At 41.1% G+C, this 23,074-nt stretch overlaps 1 protein-coding gene across 1 annotated transcript in view; it reads right to left on the reverse strand.

Annotated features, from left to right (window-relative positions):
* Window positions 1–1,168: 1,168 nt before the first annotated feature.
* Window positions 1,169–23,074, reverse strand: part of ttc27 (tetratricopeptide repeat domain 27) — a 50,619-nt gene continuing 28,713 nt past the window's right edge. Inside the window, exons 5-15 of the mRNA XM_008429011.2 lie at window positions 20,598–20,711; window positions 15,887–15,982; window positions 13,635–13,757; window positions 9,190–9,417; window positions 7,785–7,883; window positions 6,873–6,925; window positions 5,196–5,361; window positions 3,313–3,510; window positions 2,800–2,911; window positions 1,631–1,731; window positions 1,169–1,399 (exon numbers count right to left, since the gene is read on the reverse strand). Coding sequence (XP_008427233.1) covers window positions 1,274–1,399; window positions 1,631–1,731; window positions 2,800–2,911; window positions 3,313–3,510; window positions 5,196–5,361; window positions 6,873–6,925; window positions 7,785–7,883; window positions 9,190–9,417; window positions 13,635–13,757; window positions 15,887–15,982; window positions 20,598–20,711 — 1,416 coding nt within the window. The 3' untranslated portion in view covers window positions 1,169–1,273. The remainder of the gene's footprint in view (window positions 1,400–1,630; window positions 1,732–2,799; window positions 2,912–3,312; window positions 3,511–5,195; window positions 5,362–6,872; window positions 6,926–7,784; window positions 7,884–9,189; window positions 9,418–13,634; window positions 13,758–15,886; window positions 15,983–20,597; window positions 20,712–23,074) is intronic.

Genomic DNA, 23,074 nt, shown 5'->3' on the forward strand with positions numbered 1-23,074 from the left:
TTTGACCCATTCCTCCTGACAGAACTGGTTAATCACCCAAATTTACATTATGTGCAAAGGTAAATTTGAGATCAGGTGCTTGTGACTTTTCTAACTAATTTGGTTGTATACTGAGTCATTGCCTCTTCGGAAAACCCTATTGGGTCCAATCTTTACCTTCCGGGTTGAGATGTTGCTTCCATAGTCCAACATAAGTTGCCTTACTTGTGACGGTAAACATTCCAGCATCAAAAAATAATGCTGCCACCCAATACTTCAAAATTATTTTTAGGGCTGTACACTTCCTGCTTTTTCCTTGAAATTTAACATTTGTCATTATAGGAAAACCAAGACAAAAAATTAGGACCTTAAAACTACAATCAGACTTTGTCTGTTTTGAGATTAATGGCTTCTTCCTCACCAAGTGACCTTTCAAGCTGATGTCAGTCAGGGAGTTTTGCCAACCTCAACATCCTCACAAGGCTTTCTGCTCTTGTGTGTCATCAAAACAAACTTCTCTCTGGGACACAGAACCCAGGGTTTCTCCCAGTGTAATATAAGCCTGGCAATCCACCAGGCTTTACTTGGCCCCCCACCAGGCTAAGTGTTTTATTTTGAGTAGATTTTTTTTACAAGTAACGGTGACAGTAAAGACGGCTTGACCTAGTTCTATAGTTGACACATTGAACTGGGTGTGAGGCTGTCCCTGCACCTCCCCTTTGGCTTCATATGCTATTATTTCCAAATTATGATCTCAACTTGGGCACCTCAGAATTTTTGTAACTTTGAACATTTTTTTAACACAAAATGCCCAGCAGCAGCTAGTGGACTGCCATAGTGTCCCTACCACGGGGCTAAGCAGGTTTTCTGTGGGAAAACCCTGGAGAACCCGTCTACTTCCTGAACCATCCCAGTGTTCAGGGGGTATATGCTGGGGTTGTTTTTTTAATTTACCAGACCATCTGGTAAATAATAATAATAATAAAAAAAAAACATAGTTTAGCACCTACAGGTTCTACAGACAGAAAAACTACGGAGCTCAACTAGGGAAGGTTGGGGAGATTTTGTAGCAAGTATTTAATATTCTGACATTCAGTAAATGAACAGAAGCCTGGTATCTAAGTTGACCTTTCGTTTGTCAATAACTGGTTTCGATTTCATTATTTGCAGAATGAAGAATGAACACATGAAGCATTTAATTATCAAGTTTACTTCTTGATACCTTAAAACAACCATTTACATTATATTGTGGACATGAAGGTATAAAAACGTCATGATAAAGATGCAGTTTGCATCACTGGGTCTGGTTCCGCAGCCTCCCACTCAGATCCTGCAGATCTGAGATCAGCCGTTCCAGAGCAGCAACGCCGTCCCGTAGATCGACATGGACTTCACCCGTCGCAACATCTGTGTGGATTTGCTGCAAAACCACAATGCAGAAAGCATCAAACATGTACTAGTCTCCTTGTTGCATTACAGACAATCAGCTGCATGCTCCTGTCATTCCATCCACAGTTACTGAGTTCAGCGTTCACTCCAAACTGTATTAAATGTCTGCTGACTGCACGAACTCTCAACCAGAAGTGAGGTGTGTGTGTGTGTGTGTGTGTGTGTGTGTGTGTGTGTGTGTTCGGTGACCTCAGGAAGGTACCTTGGCTTTGGTGGCCAGACTCCGGAGGCTGAGGCGGCTGGACGACAGCATCTGGAGAGATTCTGCTGGACTCGTCTTCTTCTCACTGCAGCTGATGCTCACTGAGAGACAGAGGCAGAGAGGCAGGGGGAGGCCACAAATGTTACTAATGAAGCCTGTTGCATCTGAATTGGAAATCGGTGCTTGAATACAGTGGGCACAGTCTTAACTGGTAGACAGCTTTGCCTGGATGGTATCCAGGAGTTACCAGTAGAAGTGGGGACCAGAATATGTATTTGTTGCTATTTTGGAGTATTGTAACTTTTGTTCCAAATGTTCTGAAAAGTCACTCAGGTCTTTAGCTGCTTTGAAATTCTGCAGGTTTTTTTTAGGGGGACTTCCTGTAAAATCCAAAGTAGAAATGAAAAAACATTCACACACACATTATTCCATAAGAACGTATGGCTCATATTATCCCCTCAGAGCCCTTCAGTTTCAGCCTGCAGGTTACTAGTGACTGCTGGTGTATTGAATGCTACAATGAAAGGCAGATCTTTAAGACTTTAAATCTTAAACAGATTAGGTTTTGTGTTCTGCTGTTGGGCTAAAAATAGGAGGATCCAATCTGAAATTCTTTGCCAAACCTAAAAAAAAACATTGATGAGACATAAGCAGACTTATGAATGCAGTATGACAGCATGGATACAGCAGGCCATCTTACAGAGAAGAAGCAGCTAAAGTAACCACCTACCTGTTAAAATAGGAACCAAAACAGAAATATATTGTAACAAAAACAAAAATTACTCATCAAAGGAGTCAGACTATAGACTAAAAATTATATTTGAGTGTTGTGATAATGAGAAGAAGCCAGCCTCAAGCTGAGCTTTTAGCAACAAGCCCTCAAAAAAGTCAACTGTTGGAAAAACGAGATGCTGGTGTCCAGGCTGTTTACCAGCTGTTGTTGCTGCTTTTTCTCCAAACATGGAGCTTCACATTATGGCCCAAGATCTCCGTTGTTGTCTCATCATTGCACAAGAAATTGTTTCAGAGATGCTTCATTCAGATGAAACGTTGCGAGCCTTAGTCATGTTGCCATTTTCTCCCTGATCCTTTCATCTGCATTCTGGCCTTTTGAGGAGTGGAAAGTGTGAACAGTGGTGACATACACACACAGCTGAGTGTGTTCTCACCTTCTCCCATGGTGATTGCTCTTCTGATCACCTCCTTGAAAAGAACAGGGTCCTTCTCCCAGCCGCTAGCTTGAACCTCACAGCGATGAGCTTTGGACAGGAACTGCAGAGCCTGGAGGCAAACACAAAGGGCATGAAGGGCCCGCTGACCTCACCACACTTTCTCTTTTTTTAACAAGTTCTCTCTGGCTGCCTGACGCTCAGAATTGTTGTCCGAGTATCAAGGTTGATGCCCAAAAGATTTACTTTCACAAGTGGAGTATTACAGCTTTCTATCTCTCTAATGGTGGGCGATACCAATCTCATGTTGTGCAGAACTGAAAAAAATGGATTGGTACATTCTCACTCATAGTCCTTTAATTTTAAGATGGACTACAAAGTTTTTACAATGTAATGATAAAAAAACAAAAACCAACTACTGACCCAATTATTTAACACAAAGAACAAAGCAACGCTGAGAAAAAAAAATCCAGCAATGAAATATGTGGAACAAAGCTCCAGCATGAAACCAACCTTGTCGTTGTCGTCTAGGTTTGAGCTGCGGCCGCCACCGTACAGCATGGCGTACTGCTGCCATATTTCAGCGTCGCTGCTGTGGCGCGCACTGACACGGCCAAGAAGTTCCTTCAGTTTCGGGGTCAAGGTTCCTGCCTGCGCCCCCTGGCTGTCGGTCAGATTCTCCACAACCGCCCTGACCAGGATCTGTAGAATCTACAAATGGGAAAAAAGTTTGAGCCGTTGGACTCGGCGGAAAGATGAGTCCAATGTCTTTCTGCCGAGTCTCCTGACTATACAAGCGGACAGAGATTTAAAGAAGAGGGGCAAAAGTGAACGAGATGGATTAGCATTGCTTGTTAACAGATATGACTGTGAAGTGATATTAATCATGCCTCACTCTTGGATGCAGCTGCTCGGCAGTGGAAATCCATTCCATGAAGCTCTCTGTACACTGTTCCTGAGTTAATCTCACTGTTCTTGAGTTAATCTCAAGGCCACATGAAGTTTGGAGGTCTGTAGTGACCGACTCTGCAGAAAGTTGGCGACCTCTTCACACTATGCGCTTCAGCATCCGCTGACCCCGCTCTGTTAGTTTACATGGCCTGAAATTTCCTGGATGAGTTGCTGCCGTTCCCAAACACTTCCATTTTCTTATAATACAGCTGACAGTCGACTGTGGAATATTTAGGAGCGAGGAAATTTCACAACTGGATTTGGAACACCTGATTCCGATAATTTGGATGGATGAGCAAATACTTTTGGCAACATAGTGTATGTAAGACTGACATTCTGCCAGTGAGCCGGTAACAATCAGTGTCTCAGTCACCTTAAAGTCCTATTAAGAAAGTTGGAAATGCTTTCACAAATTTACATATTTAAGCCCAATAATTCAGCAAATAAATGAGGTGCAGAGAACAGATGTTCTGCCACTAATAATGAAGTTAGGTGGGATAATACTGAAAGAATTTCATCTCATTTCACTGGCCATCCTCCCAATTAAGCAGCAATGAAGCTTTACAATGTGAACAACACACTACAGGGAAGGAAATGGATTTATTGAAGGCATTATTTTGTATTGTGACTGAGACTATATCTTTCTCTCTGAGTCAATGTATCTAGCTAAGCTAAACAATGTCTTATGTATTGAATGCTCAGAACTGCAAATTCTCCAGAAACATCTGTCTCTGGACAGATAAAACAGCTGGAAAACACGCAAAACTATTCATATACACATTTAAAGTCCTTTCCCGATGCTTGATGTAAACGTAACACGCAGAAATCGACAGGTTTTAGGTGTTTAGGAGGTCAAAGGTCAAACTAACATCCTGGCTCGCTACAGAAAACCGCTGCTTCTGTAGTGTCAAACACAGCAGCAGCAGATTCATCTAAAGCGTTTCCTACCAAGACCTACATTATGTTGCTGCTCATACTGCTCCCTTATGAAGTAGAGCTGTAAAGTAAAAGTGCTGTAAAGTAAAATCACTCTCCAAAAACAGCCGTTTCTGAAGAGTTTGGTGACGTATGTCTTGGATTCAACCGTTTCTGGAGAGCAGATGTGAGTTTACAAAGCTGACGGTTCAGGGTTTTGGTGAATGCTCCGTTTTATTTATTAGGACGACACAAAGTTTCCACTTAGAATGCAACCACTGTTATGGAAGTAAGAGAGGCTTCTCCTTCAGCTGCTGTTAATGACTTTGCATCATGTAACCACAGTGCACAAGATTCATTTTGGGACAGAACAAACAGCTTTTTGTTCAGACCCAGGTTTAGTCTGATGGCTGTGTCACACAGACAATATGGAGGGGAAACCAAATCTAACTTGCTTAGTTCAGAAATTAAATGTACAACTTTTAAAAACTAATGAGAAATAATTCTTGCTGGGGGATGAAGCTCTTTACCTGGACATCTTTGTAGTTTTCCCTTAGATCCATGAGACGGTGGTAAGCCTTGATGGCTTCAGCAAAATCGCCGATGTCAATGCTGACCACAATGAAGTTCTCCCAGATCTGCCAGTGCTCGTAGTTGCATTTCAGGGCCTCTTGCAGGGTTCGAAAGGCTTTGGTTCTGTCAGCCAATGAAAGGAAGCAGAAGAGCCCCGGATTCAACTCAACAGGTTAGGAGAAGTAGTTCAAGAAAATAATCTATCTCAACTGCCTCTTTCATCCAAATCATGTAATCAGGATTTTCTTTGTTTTCGAACGAATGGTGTAATGGGAACTTTATAAATAAGAAAAAAAAGGAGTGGTAAACTTCCACCAAAAAATCTTAGATAACCGTAAATCACCACAAATCTTTCAAAATACACAATTTAAAAGGTTTATAGAGGTTGAAGAGAATCCAGAGAGGATCTTTAAGGTTCTGTTCTGTTTCAGAACCCATTAGTGCCATTTTAGGCAGAAACAAAAAAATATAGGTGTAGTACATTTTCTAGAGAAAAACTTGGAAGTTTCCAATGTCAAAACTTTTCAAAAACATCTGAGATTGATCTCAAAATTACCCAAAGCTTTTTTTTTTTTTTCCACAGAAAGCCTTTTAAGATGGTGTATTTTGAAAGATTTGCTGTGATGTATTGTTACCTAACGTGACCACAAAAAAAAAGTCTCCTCATCATTCCACACAAGATGTCGAACAACAGCTGGTCAAAGCAAACATCTGAGGTGAGGTCAGAGAGTGTCTGATGCTGCCGAGTTGGAATTTCAACACAATGATGTCAGAAGTTTAGAGAAAAGCTGCCAGATGAACTCTACCTCAGCCGGTCATTTGCAGAAGGGACAGCTGCAGCTTCGCTTGCATTCCAAAAAAAGTCTCAAACATATATATATATATATATATATATATGTATATATATATGTATATATATATATATATGTATATTCTATACATATATATATGTATAGAATATTTTTGCTTTATTTGAAGTTTAATTGGTTCTGAACAGTTAAACCCGTTTACTGGATTTCCACAGAGTCTGATCTGAACAGGAGTCCACTGCTCTGGTGTCCAGTGGTGAGGAGTTTCACACCGATACAAGGTTTGAATATTTGGCTTCTTGACCATATAAACCTTCCCATAATGCTCCACTGGGGCTGTTGTGGAGATAATCTGAATTCATTTGGTTCATTCAACCTGTTAATTTCTTAAACTGTAATCGAATTGAAACAGAGTTTGATGCTGTTTAATGTAATTTTCAACAATAATATCACAAAGTCATATTTTCCTAATATTGTGCAGCTTTACCTGAATGTGACCTTTGAGTTGATACCTTTTGCTAACAAGTAATCAAGCCTGCCGCCGTATTCTACATCGTTTTTATTTCCATCTCCTATTCTTCTACTTGAGTGAACCTTTCTTCGTGCGTAGCTGTTTTATACAATGTATGGTTTTTATGGGATTTTCTTCCACATCGCTCTGTGCTGCAGAAGCAATGCATACATTCCTCCTGGGGAACAAAGGATCATTCTATCCTATTCTCTTGCCTGCCACCTGAATATCACTGATGCTCCTATGAATACTAACAAGTTCAAACATGTCTTGCCTGGACAGACATATTCAGCAGCTCCCAGACTCATACTCACTTCATCTGGAGGCGGATGTAGGCTGTGGAAAGGTTGTTCCATGCCTCTGCATTCTGAAAGAGGGGTGAGTGAGCAGGGAGGGCAGTGGAGGAGAAGAGAAAAGAAACATTAAAGACGGTTTGAGGGCAAGGCAGAACCATTTCCTATCCAGAATACGAATTCTGAAACTGGGGCCTTTGAGATTCTCAAAGGACGTTGGAAAAATGAAGTGGAGGGAATTAAACCAGGAAGCAGCACAGGTGAAAACGTACGCTTTCATCCGTTCACCTCTTAAACTACAACGTACTGTAGATATACGTCACTGTTATCTGGACATTCAAACAGAGTGGTGACATCTGAAGAGCGCGCAACACTGGGAAATAATCGTGTCCTGGGAGCATCATTTCAATATCCCACGACACAGAAGTACAGTGTGGATTGTACTTGTGAAGTTGGCCCCTCCCTCTCTATTCTCTGGCTCAGATTTAGCAGCTGTACAGACCAAAGTGATTAAATTTTGATAAAAACAGATATGGGCAATTTCCAGGCATTTTTGATGAGGGAATAACATTGTAACATGATGTAAAACTTAAAAAAGCAGATTTTACGCAATACTTCTTGTTGAACGTTGTGTGTCTGTTAGTAGTTACGGTTTTACATGTATACCATGACTTTATTTTTTTATTTAGTGTATTTGTAGTTGCTAAATGCTTGTTCTGCTGACTGTAACACTAATTACACCCTGGTGATATTAAAGACACCTTGAACCTTGAACCCAGATGTCAGCTCCACTGTAACAGCTGATTAGAGCATCAGGCTGGGGTGAAGGACTTAGAAGCTCAATCACACACAGGAAGATAACCCTGGGACGGACCAGGCCTGGAGCCAGGAAACCAACAGGTCATGATCAGTGTGCGATGTTTATACACTTACATCTGGCTCCAGTCCCACACACCTCTGGAAGGCTCTGGCTGCTCCCTCATAGCCCTCCAGAGCGAAGTAGGCACAGCCGAGGGAAAACCACACGCCGAGCTGCAAGAGGAGGGAGAACGGGGAAATCAAAGCCAGTCTGAGCATCAAGAGTAACAGACTCCTAACGCACAGTCACCTCTGTCTGATCACTCAGAGCCTTGATTCAAGAAGACAGAAACAAACTGGTTTTCAAAGCATGAAAGCAACGTCTTTCAGTCATCATCGTCTGATGAAATAAGTTTTTCTTGAAACGTGGCTTTAAGGAAATTAAGCCAAATACAAAATCAATGGGTAAGAAAGTACCCAAGTAGATGATCAGTCAGCATCAGCCGCTGTTGAGCTTTTATGTAGTTGCAGAGAAACCACTTCTCTGCTGGTGTGGAGTCCTGCTGTTGTCTGAATATGAGCAGAACAAAGATTCTTTTCTCATCTCGTCGCAGATCTGCTGCTGTTGGCGGCTACCGTCCTGTTGATGACCCAGATCTCGTTGTCATGGAGACAAAAGACCTCGCTTTATAATGCTATAATATTTTGGCATACAAAGGGCATCGTGGTTGACTCAACAGCAAGGTGACCAGGTCATCACTACTCTACCACTCTGCTCTGCTGTTGGTAGACAGAATGTCGTTTCTTGTCCCAAAATAGTTCAACAACGATGTGACAAAATGGTCAAATTGAAAATTGTTACATCATGTAAATGTTGAAGCAATAATTAACTTTAAGGACTTTTAAATATCAGAAAAGTCACAAAATAAGTAATTTAGCTGCATGACTAACATGACTTAATGACAACAACAAAAAAGTTTAGCTGCAAGCAAGGAAATGATTAAATGAAAAAGGTTTACGATTATACTATTGATCGTTTTGGAAAATGATATGTCAGTTAGGCCTGTCGCGATAGCAAATTTTCCTGGACGATAAATTGTCCCAGAAGTTATTGCGATAAACAATAATATTGTTGCTTTGACACAATTTTCAAGCATCATAATGGTTATGGCATAATAATGCAAGATGAATAAGCTTTAATTTTAATGAACATTTAACAGTGGAAGTGAAAGACATTTTAAATATCCAAAATAAACAAGAAGAAAAAACAAATAAAATGAATTAGATCCATGTAAACAAAACCTGTGTAAACAAAATTGACCTTCAAAAAAAAAAAAAAAAAAAAAAAAGGGCCAATAAAGCCAAAACACCAGATTAAAGACTCTTATCACCCAGTTTATGGTAGAAAGAGAAAAACGATAAATTTTGCAAATGACGATTATTGAACTCGTTTTAATTTATCATGCGATTAATTGATGTATCGTTTATTGTGATAGGCCTCAACTGCATATGGAACAAAGTGAGAAATCTCTCAGATTACCTGCATGGTGTTGATTTTCAGCGACTGCTCAAAGCAGTCCACACACTGCTGGAAGTCCTTGACCCGGAGGTGCAGCAGAGCCTTGGAGCGCATGGCTCTGGCGCTCCTCCGTCCCGACAGCTCCCACGCCCGATCGTAGTACTGATGCTCGTTCAGAATGTCTCCAAGCAAACAGTACAGACTTGGAGTCTCCTTCTTCTCCAGCTCTCTGCGCACAATCTCCTCAGCCTGAGCAAATGGTGAGACGAGAAATAGAATATGGCAAACAGGAGAACAGTGGCTGGTTTGCAAGGCTAAAGAACCAGCACATAAAAAAAGAGCTTTTATCTGAAAAACATCCAGCATAGATACAGTGAAAGAGCAAAACTAATTATAAAATAGATGTTTCCTGAATCAGCTCCTCTGTTTTTTGCAACCAAAATCAATAATTTCGTGAAGCTACTTTAGGAATATTTCCTAGGAATTTTGCAATGTTTTTTTTCCGTACCTAAACCCTTTCTCAAATTTACGTATAAAGGAAAAGATGCGAATAAAACAGTTCTAAGAACTTAAGTAGCTCGATTTTGTCACTCGTAGATTAAAAATTTGACATCAAGTAAGACTGAGGGAGCTGTGTCAAAGTACTAAGAAATATTGCCACCTGCAGAGGGGAGTTAGCAGTCACTTCAATATTTTTGACTCATTTTTGTGGGAAATTTGCAATGAACTCACAATTATGCATTAACACACAGAAAAAATGTGGGATCTGTTGATTTGTGTGAATTTCCACCATCATGGAATTGCTAAGATCTGGAGGGACTGCGCTATGGAAAAACGTTATGAGTTTAATGACCAAGTCTTTGTATGGTAAGCTGGTTTAGAATCCCTTGCTCCAAGATTTCAGACATCTAATGTTCTTAGACCTTTGAGGTAAATATTTTCAGAAAAAAAAAATCCAACTCGTTATTGGGAAGTACTGGGAAGTCTTCTTAATGGTTTCTTCCCCTTCATTGTACTGGTATTCAGTGGCGGAGCTGGGGGTGTGGGGGCGTGTCTGGGAGGGAGGAAGAGTTTCAATTTGTTTCAACATCTGGTTACATCTGGAGAAAGTGGGCCCTCTCCTGTTGAGTAAGGTGTATGTAGAATAATAAAGAGGTGGTCCCCCAGTAAATGATATAGTAGGCTTGCCCAGTCATTGTTTCATTCATGGTTTTGCCGATATTTTCTCCAAGTGCTTTCTGGGTAAAACACACTAACCAATACGTTCCTTCTTTCAGCTTGTTGCTTTTATTGCTGGTTTCTGGACTATCACTAATTTGTTTTATGAAGTTGACTCGCTTGTAAAAATCTTTTCAACAGCCATGTTTACAAAGACCACCTCTGATTAGAATGCCCAGTCGGTCAAGTTGTCCTCAAAGCTCATCTGCTGTAATCTGAAACTTTCAATTTTAAGTTGTCTTAAAGTCTGAATTAAAGTGTTGGAAACATGGGAGAAAGGGCAGCTTTATCTGAGGCTGATCATCAACCAGAGGGCTTTAGCACCAAGCTGCTCTGCCTGGAGCTGAAACTAAAAAGACACGCAGCACAGTGCGGGTGCTCTGCAGAAGACTTATCAGAGGTTTTTCCACAATGATCAATGGCCGTGCCGCACAAATATCTGTTAATACCGCAAAGAAATCAGGAAGAGAGGAGGTGAAGAAGGAGGAGTCCCGCAGACAGAAACATGACATGACTGCAGTCCATTCACAAAGGTCATTCTGTTCCCTGGAGTAGATCCAAACCTCGATCCAATACACAGAGAGCTGGAGGAAGATACACACCGCTGAGCCTCGCTCAACATTTCTATTGTCCAGGAACATTACTGCACGCTACCATGTGTCTGAGCGAAAGAAGAGGACAGCAGTGGAAACAGGAGAAGCAACATTGGACGAAGACCAAACCACTCCAGACAAATGGATTACCTTGTTGCTTTGGCGCGCAGTCGGAGCATAACAGACTATTGGCTGGGACCACCACAGCCAGGGCAAAGGGGGGGGGGAAGGAGACTTTCATTATGAGCCAGAGGCAAGCAGGGTAATCTAATTGGAGAGACAAGGGATGGTGTAATTAAATAAAGAGAGCTGGCAGAAAGCCCAAATGGCACCAAGAGCTCCGGACTTGAGGAGTCGAAGCGAGGCCAGGGATCAGAATCAGCACTTACGTCACGTCTGCATATCTGCACTCTGAGCCTGCGTCCGACAGACAGAGCACTTCCACCACAAGCTGACAACAGCCTCATGGTCGTGTTTTTCGTTTAGGTAGATGTGGAATTAAAAGCCTGAATCTTTATAGAGGCCAGGCATCAGAGCAGAGTTCAGGTTGGTCTCATATCTTCCGGTCAGAGTGATGAGTACTCTGAGCTCTGTTTTAAAAACAAAGAAAAACAGCTGCAACAGCTTGAGATGAGTCTGACCTGAACAGCTGGCACTTCAAACAGAAGATCTGTGGGAAAAGTTATCACCTGTTTGTTGAAGTTTTTTTTTTTTTTTATCCAATAAAAAATCAATGTGGATTAAAAAAAACAAAAAAAAAAACAAAAACAAAATGGTGATGTGATTAAATAATACTGGAAGAACTTCTGAGTAAGGACGTCATTTTGAATTTCTAAAAACATCCAGAGAAATATGGGCCATGGGCAGATTCCAGGGGCAGATCCCAAACAACAACACCTGCACCGAGCTGGAAGACCTGATGGGGGTTTCCAGATAAGGACCATAACACAGAATATGCAATATAAAAGGACACACAGATGAACAGAATAGGTCTTCATATGGCAAATAATAACAAAAAAAAAAATCACGGTATAGCCAAAACAATCACCACCTGGATTTAACTAACCATACAGTAACAAGCCTCCGATTGGAAAATCACTGGCAGTAAGTTATTTATACAAGTAGCTTCTCATTTCTTATACAACCCTGTAGAAAGACACATTCAGCTGTCGTGGAGGGTTTGTTGGTCGGATAAATATCTAAGGAGAAGCAGGAAGTAAACGCAAAATGTTAAGAAATATCCAGCACATTATTAGAAACTGGAAGGAAAAGGGTAGCCCTGCATCTTCCAGATCAGACGGCACATTAAGTTGTCTGACTTCCTGGCCCGGTGCGTTGCTGAAAGCAGCAGGGTCACGGAGAGGAGCGGTCCTGTCGGGACAAAGTGTTGGGTATTAAACGCTCCCTGGGCTCCACCAGCGACGACGCAGCGACAGCTCCCCCAGAGGGCAGATGTCCAGCTGGGTGTGATCTGATTGGACAGGCTGCACTAATCTCTCTCAGCACAAAGACTGAGCTGCCTGGGATCTGACCCATGTTACAGCAGTTCATCTGGCTTCAAGCAGGAACAAGATTTTTTTTTTATTTTTATTCAATGTCCCGAAACAGAAAATTATGCACGAGGTGTAGCTAAAAATGATTACAGAAATATAGCCGACACCACATATTTACATACGGTCTTTAAAAAGACGCTCACCATCTAACAATAAATTAGACCAAGTCTTTCCTGTTTCAGAATAACAGATGTTTTTTTGTTTTTACAGATTTTTCCAAAGTTTATATACATTCCCACAAACATCTCACAATGGTTTGATAAAACATTCCTCCATACAGGACTGGTGTCAGGTTCTCTCTCTCTCTAACACACACCTTTTCAGCTCTGCTCACAAATTTTTTATGGCTTCGAGGTCAGGGCTTTAGGATGATGGTCACTGCAAAAATATTGACTTGTTGTCTTTAAGCCGATTTCTGTTTAGAGTCCGTCTCCATGTAGAAAGCCCAGCTGTAGCCTAGCTTTAATTGCCGGTGTACTGCGATGTTGCTTTAAAGCTTTTACATGACAGAGACGACACCTGTGATGTCATCTCTCTTACTAGGTCTACCAGTCCATCCTGCACCAAAAGTAACTGCAAAAAACGATTTTATTTTTAGGTTGTAAAAGTGTCCCTAATGTACAGTCTTATTCTTACTTTATTTTCACTGTCTGTGTGAATATCCACTTCCCCATTGTGGGATGATAAAGCATATTCTATTATAATATGACTCCCCTGCAGGGCAGATTTTTAAACACTCCTAAAGTCATTTTGAAAGTAAATGAAGTTGTTCAGGTAGAGAGATTAAGATACTTTTTGAGTGTGTGTTTGTGTGTGTACCAGGTTTTTATATCCTTATGAGAACCTATTTCTGTCTACAATGTGGGGATGTGGGTACCATTGCTCCTTGTGGGGACATTTTCTTGGTTCCCTAAGGGGAAATGCTGTTTTTGGGCAAGGGGTTAGGTCTGTGATGATTAGGTTTAGGATTATAGTTAGAGTTAGGCTGTTGAAAATGAATGGAAGTCAATATAAAGTCCCCACAAGTCATGAAAATATGACTGCGCGCGTGTGTGTGTGTGTGTGTGTGCGTGCGTGTGTGTGTGTGTGTGTGTGAGCGTACCTTTCCGTGCTGGCCCAGCTTCTCGTAGCAGACCACGGCGTCCTCCCACAGCTGCAGCTGCTGGTAGAGCAGCAGAGCTGAGCTGATGCAGCCCAGGTCTATCAGCAGGCTGGCCAGCAGCTTCTGCAGAGCAGAACCAGCCCAAACCCCGTCACTCCACTCATTAACCTCTACTCCTCTCACCATCAACAGTAAGCAGCAGTCATCCTGATCCTTTACCAACTTAGCAGCAGTAATAACACATCCTATGTTAAATGCACAGAACCATGATATAGGAACGCCAAGCGGTACAGAAATGAATGATGTTCTCCTCTCAGCCATAAAAAGGCCTTTGGTGCTTTGTTCCACGCCTGCTGCAGCTGATTGCTGCACTGCTCCCCCTCAGCCTCCGTCAGGTCCCCAAACACCGATGCACACTCTTCCATTCCAGCTTTATTGCTGGATCAGTTATTACATGCTGCCAGTTGCTGCCTCCTCCCCTCCCCACATCCTCCCCTTCCTTTTTTAATCTCCTCGACACGTCTTATTCTATCTATCACAGATTCTGCTTACTACTCTTATTTTACTTGCTTCCTTTATTCTGAGCAATGTAAAATTCCTCTTCATAGCTCTGCTGCTACGTTAAGGTTCAACAAATCTCTCTTTAGACTTCACATGTGCAGCAGAGCTTCCTCGCCGCCTGTTAGGGGTTGCTTTATAGGGTTCCACCGTAAGAACAGAAAACTCACTGAAAACAAGCTGAGGTTAGCTTTGGCTATGAGAAACAGAACTGTTTTCCACAGAACTCTCACTGAACCCTGCTGCCAAAACAGGGTCAGACACTGAGACGTAGAGATGTGAATCTTTCAGAGTCTAGCGATTCGGTTCCAATTGTTAGGGTCACGAGTCAATTCAGAAACTATTTTTAACTTGGAAATCAATTTACCTGTTCAAATGCTCTAGAGATTCTGCTTCAATTATGTGTTTTAACAGGAAAAGACAGTGTAAACAAATATACTGATTCTATAAGGTGCATCAAATACCATCAGATAATTTTTAAACAAAACTACAAAACTAGCTTTCTGCATATAATTCTGTAACTTAAATTACCTGCGTTAGGTTAGCTTAGCTACCTGGCTTTTTCTTAAATAAAAAAATATATCTCGTCATATATGTTATGCTATGCATAACATATATGATATGATATGCATAATGTGATACGCATTATACTCGTAAAAACGAGCGGCAAAGATTTTTAAGCAGATTTTAAAATGGATTTTTGAATCGATTCAGAACTGGGAAGTGCGATTCTTTAAATTTTTTTCTGCACCTCTACTGAGAGGTAACTCCTCCCACTGCAAAGGTATTTGACCAGATGTGGAGTTTCCTCTGTGTCCATGGTGTACGCAATAAAAATAATCAAACAATGATTCTGTCGCAGTTCTAATGCTTTTTAACTGACAGAGTTGCTATGAAGTCCTTGGAAAGGAAGGGATGGCTGTAATTTTTGAGGGAGACTCATATTTTCTACTGTTTAAGGGTGAAGAGGGGAAGAGACATCGTTGACGTCACAATTCAACGTTGAATTGAGTTGCGCTCACTTCAAAGTCAGTGGCATCTCACAACAATCAGGAGCATAAACTTCATACAGCGGCTCAGAACAAACAGCTTCAAACATTACTTATTCTGAAGGACTTAGTCCCACCATGTCAACAGCCAATACATTAGAAATGTTATGTTTTTTGTCATTTGTAATTGCGCTTCGTTAATTATGCGCTTTTCAATTTGTTGAAGTAGTTTGCACCTCAGGGCCACCGTAGTTTCTAGCTGGTAAAAGCAGCGCAAACACACAAAACAAAAAAAACACAAAAAAAACTAGTCTGGTTCCTGGAAAATGTTTCTCTCGATGATTTTAGGCTGCTCCAACTCCAGTCCTGGACAGCTGCTGGCCTGCAACTTTCAGAGGCATCCTCTCGCCAACACACCTGAACCAAACGGCAGAGTTTCCTCATCTACATTCCTTCAGCTCTACAGAGGTCTGTCAACCAGCCAGGCGTCTGATTCAGGTGTGCGCAGGCAGGACAGCAGCTTCTGAGGACTGGAGTTGGAGACCCCTGCTCTAGTGGAAACGCACCTGACAGATGACAGAGTGAATGATGAAGTAACAGAACAATGAAAACCATGAAGCGTGAGTTGAGCTGTTGTACATGGCGTGTGTGTGTGTGTGTGTGTGTGTGTGTGTGTGTGTGTGTGTGTGTGTGTGTGTGTGATACCTGGACGGCCCATCTGGGCGGTACTTGGCAGCAGTAGAACACTTTGAGGCGCTCGTTCACAGGACAGCTCTGGTCTTCAAAATGATCGACTATTGCCTGCAAGAGAGAAGAGTGAAAATGTTCTTCAGGGAACTGGCAGCGTTAGATTTACCCTGCTACAGTTACAGTTTGAAACAGCAGTTTATTGATTAAAGAGATGATTGAAGCAGATTGAGAACCAATGAACTTGGGACCCTCACTGCATATGCCAATAGAGAACACACTGCAGTGGGCTGCCGAGTATCGACGGGTTTCATGGTCATTAGGTACTAAATGGCTGATGATCGGGAGAATCCAACAGAAAGAACAGTGACAACTCTTTCAGACTGCAGCCGTTAAGAAGCTTCCATCTCATCTTTTAGCACTTCATGCTTTGGAAATTAGAGGTGTGCCGATCAATCGGCCACCGATCATAATCGGCCGATTTCCGTGAAAAAGTGTATGATTGGTGATCGCCGATCACGGTCTCTTGCTGCCGATCACACAAACCAGTCACCTGCATCTCATTTCGCAGCCTGCCTGTGCAGCTGGTCTCCTCTTTCCTTCACACTGCGCAAACTCACAGCAACAAATCCTAAGCGATGTGGAACTATAACGCACTGAGTGATTGAGGACGTTTGCGTGTTGCGGCGCAAAATTGAAGCATATGGAGTGAAGCAGGTCAAAATGCATCAACACGACGAATCTAATATGGCATCAAAACAATGCCATGCCATACTTGACAGAGTTTGGCTACATCGAGGCTCACTGCAGTAAAAAAAGACATAGGGAGCGATCAGATGGCAGGTAAAGCAACGCACAGCTACAAACACTCACCCGGATTAGCATGACGGTCAGAAAGCTAAACAAATAACCCGCAAAATTATTTAAGTCTTCRRGCTGCGATGTAAGAHGCTGGTTCTGCTYTCGCTGTTGAACCGCTGCTACGCGCTACATGTAGTAATATTTCACAGACGGAGCGCCGCTTCTGCTCCACCTGGTAGTGACTCTCACACCGAACCTCTGTTTAAAGCTGCAGAATCTAACTTAAAAAAAATTAATTTTACATATGTATTAAAACTTTCGCTGTCCTAACATGAGACAAATAATCTCTGAAAAAATAATTGATCTCCTCTGCCTCCTCCCTGTTCTGCATAATTACTCCGCTCAGTCAGAAACAGCCAATCAGAACTAGCAGTAATCAGCTAGCCGCCATGCTATTAGGAAGGTTTCATTCAGTAACTCAGGTGGCTTAGGGTGGGTCTTTATTGTAATGGAACCTGTATTTGCCTTTGAATATTAAGTTTTATACTTAAATTTCTTTGGCAATGTTGAGAAGTTTTATTTTGACTTCTTGCATTATTTAGCCTCTTCAGAGCCTTCATATGTTTTCAGTCTGTTAAAGATAGTATTACACTTAGCAGTACAATTTGCCTGTTTTGTTTTTTTCTTGGAAAAAGTTATTAAAAACAAGTTTTTGTCTAAATTAAGGTGAATTTATGGTTCTTTTTTCACATAATGTAGTGCTTATGATTAAAAAAATAATAATTATGTGATCGGTATCGGTGATCGGCCCTCATGGATGATCGGAATCGGTATTGGCAGGAAAAAACCTGATCGGCACATCTCTATTGGAAATGTGTTATATTTTTATGGATTAAATATTTGTGTGATCCATAAACTGCCACACTAAAGGTTTCCGAGAACACGTGCATTCTTCCATATGGCACGTGCCAATATCGGGGAATCTTAAACACAATAATTTTGACCTTTTAGTCAATCGTCCCAGAAGTGGATGCTCATCAACTCCCAGAGCCTTACCATCTACCAGGGATGTGATGTATGAACTTAATCATTATATTTGAGACATTGCTAAAAATGATAACCATTTTAAAATGCTCTACTTGCCAATACATTTGTCACTCCTTGCATGTTATTAAGGCCATCAGTTGTTAACTGCACAGTCAAGAATTCAACAGGAAACACAAAGTTTACCATTTTGAAACGTCTGAAACTTATTTAAACACGAAGTGATTTCTTCATGACTTCAACTGGTATATTTAAAAAAAATAAAAATAAAAAACATAAAATTATTATTTTCCCAGGAATGGGTTTTTCTTTCTTTTTCTCAATTTTGCACCCTGATGACTTGTTCCTGTTTTTGGTGGCCAGTTAAATTTTTTTCAATATGGTGATGACTTGGGATTTGACTGCACCTTCTGGTCCTCAAAACCATTTCTCCATACCAACAAAATGCCATCTGTCCCAAATCTGAAGCTTTGCAGAAATTAGATCATGCAAATAGTCAAGCAGTGGATTTAAGAGTTGGTAGTAGGCCAGGATTCCTCCACAACGATGTGAAAATTCAAAAATAAAAAAAGTCAACACTACCTACAACCACTTATTGATCCCAGAGGGAAATTAAATAATCAATAGTTTATTTGTCTTAACACATGTAGGTAAGACTGCTTAGGTGTCAGATTACAAGAACCTCTGATCCACCAACATGTAGGAGACAGTATGCAACCTTTGACCTGACAGATATGGACAGCAGTGTTGGGCTGCTGCTTTAGAATTTATTTGTTTATTTCATTCATTCAGTTTAAAAGTTTTGAATGAAAAGGAGTGGCTTGAAGAAGAAATCTTGTAGTTTACCCCTTTCATGAAAAGTCAATTCAGTGTAACAAACAACGAAGCATAACTCAACAACCTATAAAAACACATTTTACACAACCAAATGTGTATACATAAAAACAACAAAGAGAGAGGGAAAAAAGAGAAAAACGTTATATTATCTTTGTAATGATACAGAACTCTACTGGTATACTTCATTATACCCTGAATTTTACACTTTATTACTTTCTTAAAAGTAAAATTTTATACACAGAAGGTAAATGCTGAACTTGCAGCTGCTCGGCTATAAATGAGCAGGAGAGACTAGTGGTGAGAACAAAGCACTAAAATGTGAAGCAGCTTTAGGCAAACACCTAGAAATAGAAAGCAACTGATCACTGTACACTGACAGAGCAATCGCAACAAACAGAAGTGGCTTTGTTACCAATGCACTTCAACACGGACAGGACACAATGCGTTGGGGAAAACCGTAAAGTTGGAAGAAAGTGTGTTTCATGTATTCCTGCAACTTTTCTGGGAAACGGCACAGAAAACAGCAGAGCTAATCAAAGGTTTTACTGCTTCCACCTGCTCTGTGCAGCACCAGGCCTCAGACCGGACAGGTCTGAGAAACAACCAAAACCAATCCGGGCTTCATTTGGTTCCACTTGGAGCACCGTAGCTGTAGTCCTCAGCTACAGTCACCGTGCTACCCTAATAAATCCTTCAGCAGGTTTTTCATAATCCCATCCCACGTCTGCGTTTGCCATTTCTGGGATGTTATTGATCAACATCGAAAATAACATTTGGAGCTGTGGGGGATTAATGGTTTTGTTTGTGTGCAGGGTTGTTCGGAAAGAAGGAGCAAGGTTACTCAATTACTCATCGGCACTGCGAGTCGAGCGAAGCTCTGCAACGCCGTCAGTAGCTTTCTGAAGCAGACACACATGTACACACCAACACACTCAGGAAAACAGATGTCCAAAGAGCAGCATTTGCTTGAAATGCACTGCTTGTACATGGAGCATAGTTCTTTTTTTCTTTTATTCTGTTTTGCTGCTGAATATAACATATATATGTGCAAAAAGTACGCTGCACACTCATCGTGAGCTCCAGGTTTGAACTCATAATGAAGGTGAAGAGGACTTTCTTGTTCTGCAGATAAAAAATTATAGAAAAAAGGACTGAAAGAACTGATGTATGAATCAGCAGATTGCTGCCATCAGGGCGTTTCACTGTGCTAAAGAACCAACCCTGATCTATCTCCTTCTCTTGCATTGAATCGTTCTGATGGCCCATGATGACTTCTGATGATCAATCTCATCCCGATGCTGGTAGTAAATGACAATCAGTTGCTGAAGGACTTTACAGACATCAGCCGTCATCACCAGTCTGAGCGGAGATCTGGTTTGTGTGCCAGGAATTAACACTGAAAGTTGACTTTTAGTAAGTGAATCGGCCAGGATGTATTGGGTGATAAGTCCTAGTTTGGACAAGGCATAAAATATTAAATATTAATGTTGTGTTCAGACTGAATGCGCCCAATGTCTCAAGTTGACGCTTGTGTACTTTGAAGTCAGACACTTCATAATTGAGAGTCATATTGACATCTTTGCTCTAGACGAGGGAACGAGCAAAGTGTGGAAAGATGCATGTCAGTTGTTTTCCTCTGCTGGTGTCTTTGTACAATGGCAGATGAAATTGAGCAAGTGGCTTTGCTTTATTTATTGAAAGAAAGAGAACGTTGCCAGGCGCCTCAGAGCTGTATGGATTCACCAGATAATTCAGAAGCGTTCTGAGTTTGGTGAGCTTCACCACCCACAGAAGCAGCGCGACTATGAGGATCGCTTTCAGCTCCATTTTCATCTCATCCAAGCCCAGTTTGTCGACTTGGTGCCCATGTGTCCTGCCAAGATGTCAATTACAGGCCACTATGTCACATAGTGGACTCTCTCTGATTGGTTGATGTCCCACGTCCAACTGCAAATATTCATAATTTCCAACTCTAGCGACATCTGTCGCAAAACACATACAAATGAATGAGGTGCATTAGATGTCCCCCTCTTGGCCGCCTCCTTACCTGAGTTTGCATCATGGCTCTCTCAACACACCGAGTTCTCCCTCTCTCTAGTTTGGTCCTGAGGCAGAGTGCTGTGACCTCCACAGACCAGAACTTTGGCTGGGACAGAATACACTGTTCCAGAGACAAAAGAGACACAGAAGATTGGAATTATTTCAGGCGTTCCTCACTTGAAAGGAAGCAGTTTGGGCGTAATCTGCTGATCTGTGACAAGCTAGATGAACTCCTCTGGGCGCAAACATTTTTTTGCTAATGTATTTAATAAACCTCCCAAAACCTGGAATTCTGAATATTTAAGTAAATAGGAATAAGCTGTTACAGTTTGCAATAAATAAATTTAAAAAAGAAAAAAAATGTATAGCATGTTCTATGTACTCTAACCTGATGGTCACATTTTATTGTTGCTTTATAATGGAAAACATGTTCATTAAGCAGTAGTGTTACGACACTGGAATTTTTACTTTGGACAAAAACATTGCTACTCTTGAGTAAAAACTCTAAACACTACCCACTGTTATGCTGCAGAGTACAGAATAAAATAAAAAAAATTAGAGTTTAAGTTAAAGGGAGACTTCTTGTTTGTGCACAAGATTTGTTTTTCTAATGTCTCTGTCTGCTGAGCCATTTGGAACTGGAAGTACTTTGCCCCAAGTCAGGAATGACTTACTGACTTGGTATTGGTTGGTTTCATGGTTTTGTTTTTCCTTTAATTATTACTTCTGCCTGGATTTGTTACAAAGCAATGCTAAACATTTTTTTTTTCATTTTGGTCTTATACCATACTTTGTGCCTAACTTGACCATTTTTGCTGGCCTAATGATGACGTATTTCTGAGTGGAACAAACTGGACAGTATTTAAGTTTTTTTTAAATCACCTGTTTGACTGGATTAGCCTGGATTGAACTGAATTTGGACTGATTTCGACTCCATAGAGCTGGATATTCAGTGGGAGGACCTGTGTTGTGAATTGGTCTTTTACAAACTGAACCAAGACAAAACACTTTGAATATGTGCTTTTCTGACAAAGTTAACAAGGAACATTTTGAAAGGTTTGAAATGAGCTTACACAGCAGTCAGACATGTCACAGCAGTACAACCAGGAAACAGAACCGAGTTTTCATTTGCTTCATCCTCACTGCACTAAAGTCTAAGACGTCTCCTGCTCGCTGTAGTGAGAAATCGACAAGCAAGCCTCATTTAAAACACCTAATTATTAAAAGCTATTAGAGCTGCAAAGACTTTATCTGGGCACTGCGGTGATAAGCTGGTGTGTAATAGCCGGGCCAGCTTGGGGTTTCAGCTCTCGAGAGCTGATGAAAGGCTTCCAGGGAACGGTGCAGGTGGGGTGCAGACATTCAGATGATTTACCCACAGATAGATATGTCAGAAAAGGACTAATGCCAGGATCATCTCTAATGACAGGATTACTCAACGATGAATTTCTCCACACAGATTATTAATGACAACATGAATGTCTCGTGAAAGTGATCGATGTCGGTAGCAGTGATGAACAAGCACTGATGTTGTTTGTGGATGCTTAGCCGGTCTTGTCGGAGTCATTAGCGCAACAGTAAACTGTCCTAATTATGCAGTTATTCTATAGCTATATAAATCACTGGGTGATTAAAATCAAATGATGGGACATGATCAGCATTTGTCACCCAGCTGTTAACATAAACGAGCACAGGGAGCTTTTCAGAAGCAATCAGAACTTTGTGAATGGAACATTGAAAGTGCCAGGAAGAAGAAAAGCTCTGACATTACAGCTCTGATTCACTGTAGCATTTACATTGATGTAAAAGTCAGAATACAAGAAGCTCATAGCATCAAGGACTCTACAGTATACATGATGTGAATAGACCATCATTCCCGTTCAAAGAAAATGACAGTGTTTTTCTAACATAGCTCTGCAGACATTTGGTTTGTTAAAAACATGAACCATGGTTTTTTTTGCTACCAGTACAGTTTGTTTCTTTGACCTCTTTCACAAGCTCAGCATTGTAGTGTAAATATAACTTTTGAGTTAAAATAAAATCACATTTTTCAAAACACTTCCAGTGACGACTCCTTTTCAACGTGGTCCATCACACTCAATTCATTTACATTTGTAGTATCTCCAAACCTTTCTAATTCAGGGTGTAGCTTTTCCTGTAAACCCAAATCAGCAGAAACAGAAGACGTGCTCTGATGAAGATGGCCGGCCACGTGACAACCATCTAACCAGCCTGCAGATTCCTGGATCTACATGTAGGCTGGGAAGATGCCTGCTCACAGAGCCAGCCGCTGCCTTTCCTTTCCACTCATAACACAGCAGCCGCCATCAATGTCTGTCAGCTACTGAAGACTGCTTGTTGGGACAGATGACGACGCTCATTTAAAACAGTATTTAAAAAGCTCTTAGCGCTTGAAAATTATTTGTTTGCTAGCTTTTTGGAAACTTAGCAGGAAAAACCAAGTTTAAAAATAGAGGCAAACAC

The sequence above is a fragment of the Poecilia reticulata genome, linkage group LG15, assembly GCF_000633615.1.
Source record: "Poecilia reticulata strain Guanapo linkage group LG15, Guppy_female_1.0+MT, whole genome shotgun sequence".
Lineage (NCBI taxonomy): Eukaryota > Metazoa > Chordata > Actinopteri > Cyprinodontiformes > Poeciliidae > Poecilia > Poecilia reticulata.